Source organism: Saccostrea cucullata, unplaced genomic scaffold, assembly GCF_032062105.1.
Source record: "Saccostrea cucullata isolate Sc308-1 unplaced genomic scaffold, CSIRO_AGI_Scuc_v1 ctg13693, whole genome shotgun sequence".
NCBI classification, from domain to species: domain Eukaryota; kingdom Metazoa; phylum Mollusca; class Bivalvia; order Ostreida; family Ostreidae; genus Saccostrea; species Saccostrea cuccullata.
Genome location: NW_026940771.1, coordinates 896 through 12409, shown reverse-complemented (window position 1 = coordinate 12409; position 11514 = coordinate 896). Strand labels below are relative to the sequence as shown.

The following is an 11514-nucleotide window of genomic DNA, read 5'->3' as shown; positions in this document are numbered from 1 at the left end:
GGGGATGTCACCTGATTTTTTTTTATTTAACCTGAGTATACCACTTTGGGTCCACCTCAACTGCCTTTGTTTTTTAGAATAGTAGGCTTAGTTGAACAGGTCAAAAATATAACTCGATTGGAGAATAACCCCATCCATTCATTGTTTGATTAACAAATATTAATTCAGCAAGAAAATATGTCACTGCCATCTAAATATTAATTGACCGATCTTGACAAGTGGCACAGGCGGGTGTGGCCGGTCGGCAGGGGGTGCTTACTCCTCCATGGCACCTGATCACACTTTTGATATTCTTACAGGTCAGTGTTTGATCTGCTTATGATTCTTATAACTTGTATGGACTTATGAGCTTCATACTGTCCGTTACCTCAAACTTTTATTTCTAAAGGTTTCATGCATCAACATGTACTTTTAACTTACATGAATTACGTATCAAATTATTTTTTAAAATTATCCATATAGTATGCCAGTGTTGCAATGCCTTTCTTTAGTCTAATTTACACATTGTTCACAAATGAGTTAAAAAAAATAGGATCTCTCATGATTTGAAGACTAGTCAGATATGGTTCTTATCCAACGAGTTGTGTGAGGTTTCTTTTTTTTTATCCTCAAGCCTTGGCAAGGGAGAAAAACACACAACTTGTTGGATAAATGTCATATCCAACTACAAATCATGGGAGATTCCTTTTATTCCATATTTAATACTTCACAATCAGTGCTTTACACTGTTATATATAGGACTCCATACTTTATCACGCTAAAACCATGGGATAAAGTGGTAAACATGGCATATTAAATGATTTTTTGTCCATTATATAGTTAATTGACTATATATTAATTCTTGAAAACAATCAAAAATGCTTTCAGGACAATCTGTTAAATAAAAAGTATTTAAGTGAATGCTGCTAATAAGAAATTACACCATGAAAACTCAGGATAAAGTTTAATGTTTTTTTTTGTTTTAATTTAAGGTTAAAGATGAAAAAGACATTTACTTTAGATTTTTTATTAGATACATATGCACTTGCATCTAGTACATAATGCGAATTTATTCAAAATATACACAAGTCAAATATAAAAGACAGAGGCATTTTGATAATTTGAATACTAAAATCAGATTTCCACACTTTAATTAAATATAACATTTTTCTAAATTGGTTTTTGCACAGCAAAAAATACAAAGAAATTACTTTATATTAAAACTATTACAGACAGATGTTTCCTTAGCATGCAAAATATCAAAATTTTTATCATTAATATTTTCTGGAGAGCTAAATCAATGATCTGAATTTTGCAAATATATTTTTATGGATAAGGGCTTGATATGAAGCAAATATAAATGCTAATAACAATCCTTTACATTCAATATACTTCTAAAAGACAATTTATATTAAATATATATTTAAAAAAATATAGAAACATGCACTTAAACACACAAAGAACATGTTCATAAAAAAAGTTATGGTCAGGTTAGATTAAAGATATGTATCTCATCTCTGAAAATATGGCAAAAAATATAAAAATGATTTCAATATGATAAGATATGTATAAAAACAGATAAACACTCGAATGTGCAATGGGAGTTATTTCCCTTCTAATACGTGAACAAAATGAAGATCAATCAGAATAGGGCAAGTCTTATATAAAAAAAAAAACAACAAAAAAATTATAAACTTTTCTTATTAGTGGAAAACATGCTGATATGTCGTAAAGTCTGGAATGTTTATGCATAAAGTATTTTTTTAAGGGATAACTGATATTTTGTAAAATATATTTTCAAAAGTTTACTGCACATAACCCTTGGGTAACACATATCACATTTTTTGTGTTCAAACAAAAAAATAAAATACTATAAAAAAAACACCATTTCACAACTACGCAATATACAAAAGATAAGTTTGCAGATAAAAAGACTCATTCTGAAATAACACAATGATAGTCACACGTAAGTTGATATGCACAAAAGTTTTGAATAATCATCACCACATTGATGTGTTAATACATACTTATAGTTCATCTACAATTTTAATACAATTGCTAAGACAGAGTACCTCCATTCCTTCATAAAGGTATCAGGTAATCTAATATATACTGTAAGAATGGACAAAGATTTCAAAAATATGGATTTTCTCATGTTGTGCAGGATATGCTTAATCTTCCAAACGTTTCAGTGAATCGGAATCACCGGTAGCTGCTTTTGTCATACGACTGATCCATTATCCCCTTCATGTTGCTGTGTAGGTCTATCTCCTCCATGTCCACAGCATTGCGGTAATCCGTCAGCTCCTTGGAGATTTTGATTCTGGTGTAGTTAGCTGATAGAGTGGACATAAATAAAAGCTAGGAAATAAAGAAACATATAAAAAGATTAGAGAACCACTGGTTTTTCACTTGAAATACCTCTTTTGTCCTTAAGAAAGTGACTTTTCCAACAAGGAATAGTCAAAGTATGAATCTCATTTCACTTCAACAGATTTACCACTTCTACAAGATTGGTTTAAATCCACCTTTAGATGTTGGAAAACATTATACAAGTACATGGAAAAATATTCTGAGTACCTACCATACCAATGACGATACACGCTGCCCCAGCTAGGGCTACACAGAACAGAGGACCTGCCTCAGCAAACTGAAATGAAACAATAAATGTTAGACAGTGAATTCTGTTTTACAGTAAGGAATTTTTTTCTCTCTTTTTTTACAATTAGGAAATTATCTACTATGTAAATTACATTGGGGAATCAGGAGATCTCAAAAGTACCAATTATTGACAAAAGTAAAAGGCGACATTTTCCAGAAACTCTTAGAATTTCAAAAATTAAATAAACTGTATTCATAATTTTAATTAATATTTTCAAATTGCTAAACAAACTGGAAACCTCATCTTTTTCATTATTTATCAACTGATAAAATTACAAAACAATTGTGCAAATCTTTATGATTTTTGCATTGTAAAACACAAATAACTAAATGTCTATTAGGCAGTCATTTGGTATTAAAAATATGTGTGGTTAATTTCATATATCTCAGTACAGTTATATTTACCCTATCACATAGGACCCTTAGCTCAACAGGGTTACAGATTTCATCCCTCCCTGGAGCAGCAACACCCAGAAATGGGTATGTGGAATTCCTGTAGATACCTGGATGGAAAAAATAAAATTGTTAAATTTAAAAACCAATTTTTAATCAATCATAATATGTGGTTTACATATAGGTTTATTTAGTTATTCAGGTTAAATCAAGGATGTACAGGTATATTTTGTGTACTCTTTCTTATTGCTAATAACCTTGGTTTGTATGAAAGGCTACAGAAGACATTGACAACTGAGTCAACTGACCATAACATTTGAGTTTGAAGAAGGAAGTAAAAAAATTATGAGCTGACCATAATGTTTGAGTCTGACATTAAGAACTGACCATAATGTTTGAGTCTGAAGCAGTAAGCCACAGTTTGATAATTGTTGTGGTAAACTTCCTATTGCTGGTTACAGATGGACCCCAGCATGATGTACAGAAACACAGGAATGGTGGCCACACCCACGATCACCAGCCAGACTAAACTCAGCAGGAATGACATCATCATAAACTGAAAAGAAATGACATCATCACAAACTAAAGAGAAATGACATCATCATAAACTGAAAGGAAATATTTTCATAATACATTATACCCTAGTACAAGAAGCAACTGGTAAAAGTCACATGAGTTTTCTAAAGTATGATAAGAATAAAATTCCGATTTAATAAAATTAACTTACAAAACCAGCAGACACTTGTCCTCCCATAATGCATCTCTTCCCCGAGTATACATTTTGTCTGGTTGCTCCTGTTGCAAGGAAACCGAAAACCAACAGGACAATGGAGAACAGTGCCATCACTATGGCAATCACAATGAACACAATCTGAACCACAGACAGCCTAGAAAATTCAGCAATGAAATTCAAATGTCAAAACATGTATAAAACAAAAATTATCTCATTCATTTTCCTTCAAGACCTAATGTTTTTTTAAGTACAAAAGCCTCCTCTACTAGATTTTAAAGCAATAAGATTTTAGCGATAAGATTTTTGATTTGAAAAAATAATCTGCAGGAAACTACTCTATTAGAAGTAAAATATTTAAATAAGAAAAGTACTCTTTTTTTCATCAATTACAACTTTCACTTCATTGCTCATTAAAGAAAACACATACAGGTACTTTCAGTACATTAAAAAATGTATCATGCTTTAGAGGGTAAAAAATGTTAACATAGACATATAAAGAGTATTACTATTTGCTTTGTATGTCAACACATTGGTTTCTTTCAGAATATGGTTAAATCTAATTACATCAGGACTTTAATTTGAACCTATGAATTCACTCAAAACATGCAGGATCTTTAAATTCCTTGAGTAAGTGATGCGTTACTTTACATGCCACATACCAAGTCACTGTAAACTGGAACAATCCCTCCATAACATTGATAATGATGATCTGTAATGCTCGGTACAGGGTGCCACAAAACACCCCCACTCCCACAAAGACAATAATGGTGGCCATCAGAGATGCAAAGGGCCAGTTCCCCAACTTATCAAGTGTACCTTAAATTGAAAAATTAAACAGTCAAGGCACTTCAGGCATACTATGGCATAAAAGTAAGTTTAAATAATTAAAAAAAATTACTTTTTTAGGCTAGTGTAGGGATTTTCCACTGGCCCGTGTAGGGCTGAATATGGCCCCATTCCCAATTGCAAAATCACTCCATTTTTCGCAAAAATGAACACCTGTGTTTAATTTTTTAAAAATTCATGCAAAACAAACATGGTCAGGTTTGAATTATGAATGAAATGAACATAATTTTTGGAGACTTGGCTAAAACTTTATAATAATAGATTTATTTTCTGAAGTAAAGTTCTGAATAATGTAGTAAAAAATCAATTTTAACTATCATAAGTGTTTATTTATTGAAATACATCTTGCTATAAATTTTCCCAAATGTTGTAAAATGTAAAATTCCCAATGGTAAGGGCCTGGGCCCCATCCCCAAAATGGAGTGGAAAATCCCTGAGTGTAGTAAGTGTACCTGTTAGTTAAGGAATGAAGCTTATTTCAACTTATGTTATCCGATATAACATAACTTGGGGCAGTTTACGCTTTATAAACTTTGAAGCGGTTTATAAAAAAGCGTAAACTGCCCCAAGTTTTGTTATATCGGATAACATAAGTTGAAATAAGCTTCATTCCTTATAATTTAATTTCAGTATAGACAATGAGACAATATTTCCTCCGGAAAAAGGTTTCAATTTGAGCATTATTTTAAAAATAACGTCAAGCGCAGTGATACGTTTTTGACGTAACTCATTGTGACGTAGGCAAGTTATGTTATACAAAATATTATATGTTCCTTAGAATGATTCATAATAGGAAATTAAATTATTCAAAAATATCTTTTATATACATATTCTATATACATGTATTAAGATATTTGATGTACAAGGAAAATGTTAGAACAGGTGCTGTTTCAAAACTGAAAATTTTGCAGCCTCCAGCTCAAGTTCATTTTTAATACTTGTGAACCAAATTAAATGTCAAACTCACTATTTATCAATAGCACAATGCTTCTAGTACTTACCAATATTGGTTAAAAGAAAATATCACTCCACATTTCAAAACCTGATTTGCAAAGATTTTAAAATGCATGAAATGAAAACAAATCTCAAAAGTCTGTAAAAATGTTCTCAATGGATTGTAAATTTATAAGCAAACCATGGAAACAATGTTGGTGAACTCTCGTACTAAAAGTATTGTACTATTGAGAAATTGTGAGTTTGACATTTGATCGGTTTGCAAGTAATTTAGTATCGAAAATCAACCTGAAAATGCTGCCTCAGCTTGGAGGTGGAAAATAACCAGATTTCGTAATGGCGTGGGTTCGGACTTTTTTCCTGGCATGTTAAATTTATCAAAATTGTTAAACAGGCCTGGAAAAAGTCATACATTTCAAGACTAGTGCACAAGTGGTACCCTGCATATGTGTGTATAAAACGGCGCGTCGATTTACACAAATGGACCCAGATGGACCCAGATGGACCCAAATGGAAATACAAATGAATATTAAATATGAATTATCGTATTTAAATACTTATTTAAAATGATGAAAATAAATGAATTTACAGTTACAAATGGATTTTTTAAAATTGTTAATCTCTAATATTGTATTTTGAAACATGAAGTTTTGATAGTATTCTATATACTGGCAAAATTATTTGGGGGTAGGGGTGGGGGGGGGGGCATGGCCCCCTCCCCCCATCCATTCCTACGGCCATAGAAACTATTAAATACTTCAGTTTTGTATTCAATTATGTTCAATGGTTATTACAAATAGAATTAAATTAAATCGCTAGAATTAAATTAAATCGCATTTTTAAAAATACAATTGAAGAAAATAATGATATTAAAATATTCTCTTTTTGTTTTAATTTCATTATTTTCTATGTTTTAGATAAGTAAAACTTGAGAATACGATATAATATATATATTTTATATTCCATTTGGGTCCATTTGATTTCCATTTGGGTCCATTTGAGTTTCCATTTCATGATTTGGGTCCATTTGGGTAAATCGACGCACCCGTATAAAATGCTTCTGACCGTCTCACAAAAATAAATTTTGGTGAAAACTATAAAAATAATTTTATCAACCTTTTCTGAATAGCTTAATAAACTGTACACAATACTTGAATACATCTAATTTAAGCTTAATCAACATGATCAATGGCTAAAGTTAGAGATTGTTTTGGATCTGCAACAGAGTAAAATACAAGTAGATAACTGATAATTCACCGTTTTCCTAACCAGCTAATGTATAAAATGTCTAAAATAAGAATACTAATGTACAGCTATTTAAATTACCCATTTTTTATGAATCCTCGAGTAAAGCAGCGAAAAATAATCTGTTTAAACTATTTCTTTTCTTCTTTCATTTCGAAAAAATGACTCATAGGTGTCGCTGTTGGGAGTGGCAGGTACTTAGTAAGTCGTACAGCGTATTTATCATTAATTAAGTCGTGCGATGAAAAAGGTAAAAGCGAATGGCATGATCGAGACTCATGCACATTGAATCAAGAAAATATCTACTAATGAATCAAGACATCTGTGTTTTTTCTTTTTTTTTGCTTATATCCAATGTTGATATAATGTTGACACCCGTAAATTAATTGTTACCGCGAACGTAAAAGAAATTTCTTTTTAAAGGGACATATGGACACGTTTAATCAGCTAAAAAATTTAAAATTCAATTTTCCGTTTTTTATGTTTGTAAATAGGCCTAATTCTTTTTAATGATTATCAAAAGTCTGAATTCAGTTGTCGAGATACAAGACAGATTTAGAGCTCCAAACCTTTGTTTTGTAAACAAGGCCCGTGTCATGTTTTTGTTTACATAGGTTTAAATATACTAATACATGTATATTCGTTCAAAGCAAATTTTTCAGAAAAAACTTAATTCTTAATATCATGAGACAGTTTCTTGTGATTTTTTTAATTCTTGTTTTGTTATAAATATGATATAATCTATATGTAAACACAAACAAGTTACGAGCCTGCATCTTCTTTGTACATCAACAAATGATGTTCAAATTTTTACTGATCATTTGATTTGTCTTGATTAGAATATTGTAAACATTAAAATTGTTTTTTAAAAAAATCAGTTCAAACTGTGTCCATGTCTCTTTAAAAATTGATTTTTTTTTTCAGTTGTGTACTGAAATCCCGATTTCTATAAAAATCTAAAGAAGGCCAAACAATCAAACATAAATAATCAAAAGAAAAAAAATTCATTTGTTTTATTAAACCGTGAAAAATTTGGATAGTTCACGCTTACAATCAAGACGTCAGCTTTATGATGTTACATTTACTTTTAGGCATTCATTTACAGCTTGTTTTTATTTATCTGTTTTTCTCGTAGAAATACTATATAGTATCTATTCTATAACAAAACCAAGGTATTAAACTCAGAACATATTCATTATATGAGATATTAAGAAAGACATGTCATTAAATTAAAGAATTCTATAGTGCAATTTCAGGACTTTGATTTTTCTGATATTGTACATGTGTGCCAACCACCAAGGAGCACGCGGACGCTTGCCATCGAAAAAAAATTGAATGAATATAAACAAAATGACTAGCATAATAAATTATACGTTTATTTAGTAAGTTTATTTATTTGCATGATCAAACCTTGAATTAACATCGTATAAGTATTCAAGGTACCCGGTATATTTATAAAATTTATCAAGTGTGTAATTGAATATCCATATAAATGACTTTCATCTGTTTACATGTATATCAAGAATTTAATAACCTTTTCTGACAAGATCACAGCTAGAATGTTGATCCACTCTATCCTCTGTATAATCACACTGTTATGAGGTCAAGGTCCCCACAAAACAGTTGTTCAATCTGTCTCTGAACTGAGGGGAATGATCAAACGTCCGTTTGCATTGGAGAGAGAGAGAGAGAGAGCAATCTTAGAAGAAAAGAATGTAAAAGAAGAAATGGAAATTTAATGCAAAGTCACACAATGAATAAATACAACGATACTGAAAAAAGCAATATAGCACAGGAATCAAATAATTTGATGCAAGTTTCAGAACGATGCATTTATTTCCCGTGGACAAATAAGCAACGTATGAGGTATGTAATAAAAAAAAAGGCCAAGAATAATATTAAAAGTAATATTTCAGCTATTTTTAAGCTAGTTATCTATATTGAATGATTTGGACAGAACAATTCGACTTGAGCCCAGTAAAAGTTCATATTTATATGATTAACCGTACACGTGCATGTTATTAAGAATAATTTAACTTTAAAAATTATCGAACACGAAGAAGGTGAAATATTTATGATCCCAAGGCCCAAGACTTGTACAATGCGATATACAATGTATATTGCATACGTTGATGACACAAAGGTCGTAGACGTTCAGTTTTTTTTGCATGGATTCCTCAGAAGTTCAGTGTACTCTTAAGTTATATTAGCAAGAACATTGTGTATTTTGTATTATGGAGACATATACATAAAAGATGCATGTACAGAAACGTGCTTTTTTACATAATTTTCAGCCATATAATGTGGAATCTTTACCCAAATTAAATATATATATATATTAACCACTGCAATCATTTCGCGACTTGTATTATATATGAGAATATTGTCATGTTATAAATTTTGAATTTACCGGGTGGCAGTAAAAACAAAGTTTATACAACAGTTACTGTGCCACACGGTCAATTACAAATTTACGATAGTATTTTAAAAAAATGTCTTGTGATTACACAAAACCAAATTAAGGTTTAACATATTTACGCTAAGCATGCAGTGAATATTAATTAAAAAAATAACTTAAGAATTAATATTTTCAGGATAAATAAAATATTGTCTATTGCCCAAGGTCAGCTGCAGATCCTTATGTAAAATGAACCACGATAGACCTATATATAGCACTCTGACAGACGTAGTAACAAATCAATATATAGAATCTCATTTATTCTGCCTATATAAATGGAGATTTGTGTGATTGTTGATAAATTTATTTTTAGAAAAATTGCGCATTTTGTTTTTAGATGATTAGCTTCCTTTTTTTCTAGAAGTTTTCTCACATCTGTTATTGAAAGTACAACAGGGATCCTAGAGAATTTAATTGATATAATATGCATGTACATATATCCAAAACCAATTAGAACTACAAATTAAAAAGAAAAAAAGAACAAATATGGCAGCTATTTGAAACATGCCACAATGAAATGATTTATGCTGACATTTTCTTTACAGTTATTTACGAAATTATGTTTTCATTTAAGTGTTAGGACTCACTTTTTGGTGTTTGGACTGCATTTTTTCTGTCATAAGTAAAGCTACATGTATAAATAACATCAGCAATAATCCGCATTTGACCAACCAAAACTTGAGAGAACAATTTACTGAATTTAGGCCACTGAATGTAGCAAACAAGCGCGCTGTTACGTTTATTTAAAAACATGACCTAGAATACAAGAGTATTCTAGATCATTCATCCCTCTTAAACACTCAGATAATAAATTTAATAATTTTCCAAAAGAAATATAATTTTTAACTAAAATGCACCCAATTTCAGCAGATTTGGCGGTGCATAATTTAAATTGAAAAGAATTGTTTATTTTACGCAATAAGAGTTATCTCTCTTATCAGAGGGTCAATAAACCTTAATCAATTTGTGACTTTGTCACAAAGGATTCTGATATGTGGGATGGAACCGATACTCATACAGACAGGAAAAAAAATGTCACCATGATTTGAAAAGAAAAAAAAATCGTACGCAATGCTTCAAAATGTCGACAATTTGTATGATTATACTAGGTAGGAAGATTATTGACTCCAAAGAATGGTGTATTAAATGTAATATAGTGATTTTTTTTGTGCAGTATCCTCTCCCATGAAGGTACAATATTGTCCGTAAATGGGAACGTACAAACATGTATGAAGTGCATTATTTCGTTTTATTAATTAATTCCTTCACAAGTAAATTACCGTATTCTTACGTATAGTATTCTGACCTGATTCTTATTGTACAATAACTACCCCCAAATTACACTTTGTCCTTATAAAATCTAAATTTTACCGCAGAAACTAATTATCTACTATAGTATTTGCCTGTGTATACGATCAATATGTTGCAATCAGGAGCGATAAATTTTGCCGAATAAATAATTTTTTTTCTAAAAACTTGGTTGAATTATAAGACATAAGTAAAAAAAAAAAATCTCGTATATTGTACTTAAATACTGTGAGGAAATATACTCATAATGCAATTCACATAATAATGATCCTCTCCTTTTTTCATTTTTTTTTTTTTTTTTTTTTTTTTGCATAAAAATATTCTTTTACCTCTTCATCTAAATACATGTATTTATCTTTTAATACCAAATGATTAATATTAAGGCTCGATCGTGTGCAATACCTACCGGATACATGTATTAGTTAACAAAATTGGTTATCAATGGCGTAATACATATGAAGAGGGTTTAATAAATGTTAATGAATAGTGCACATGAGCTGTAATATTAATATGGTTTTTAAACAGAAAGCCGAAAATGAATTTGAAGATTTTTTTTAAAGGGGGGGGGGGTCGTAAGGCCATGACCCTGCTCACAAGTGTGATTTAAAAATTCAGACGAACCGTTCCTCAAAAAAAAAAAAATCTCCTAAGAATTTGATGTTGAAGTTTCCTTATCTTACTTCGAGCATTTGTGCAAGATTTATGTCAATCTAATTAAAATTAGATCCTTTGATCCGCTCACCTAAGATCGCTACACAAAGGATCTAATTTTAATTAGATTGGATTTATGTGATCCTGTATATAAGACATTACCTGAAGTGCTCAAAGGCATATCACGATTTTGGTGTGTATATTTTTCCCAGACATTTAAATCTGCTTTAGAAATAGAAGACTATGAAACATTTTTCATTGATACGTTACAAACAGATGCAAGATC

At 30.6% G+C, this 11514-nt stretch overlaps 1 protein-coding gene across 1 annotated transcript; it reads right to left on the bottom strand.

Moving 5' to 3' along the window:
- Positions 1-2181: 2181 nt before the first annotated feature.
- LOC134256273 (neuronal membrane glycoprotein M6-a-like) lies at positions 2182-6984 on the bottom strand. The gene is given in 7 exon segments (XM_062738929.1): positions 2182-2340; positions 2564-2629; positions 3046-3143; positions 3421-3589; positions 3761-3920; positions 4426-4582; positions 6893-6984. Coding segments are annotated over 7 exon segments (813 nt in total). The 5' UTR covers positions 6897-6984.
- Between the last annotated feature and the right edge of the window lie 4530 nt (positions 6985-11514).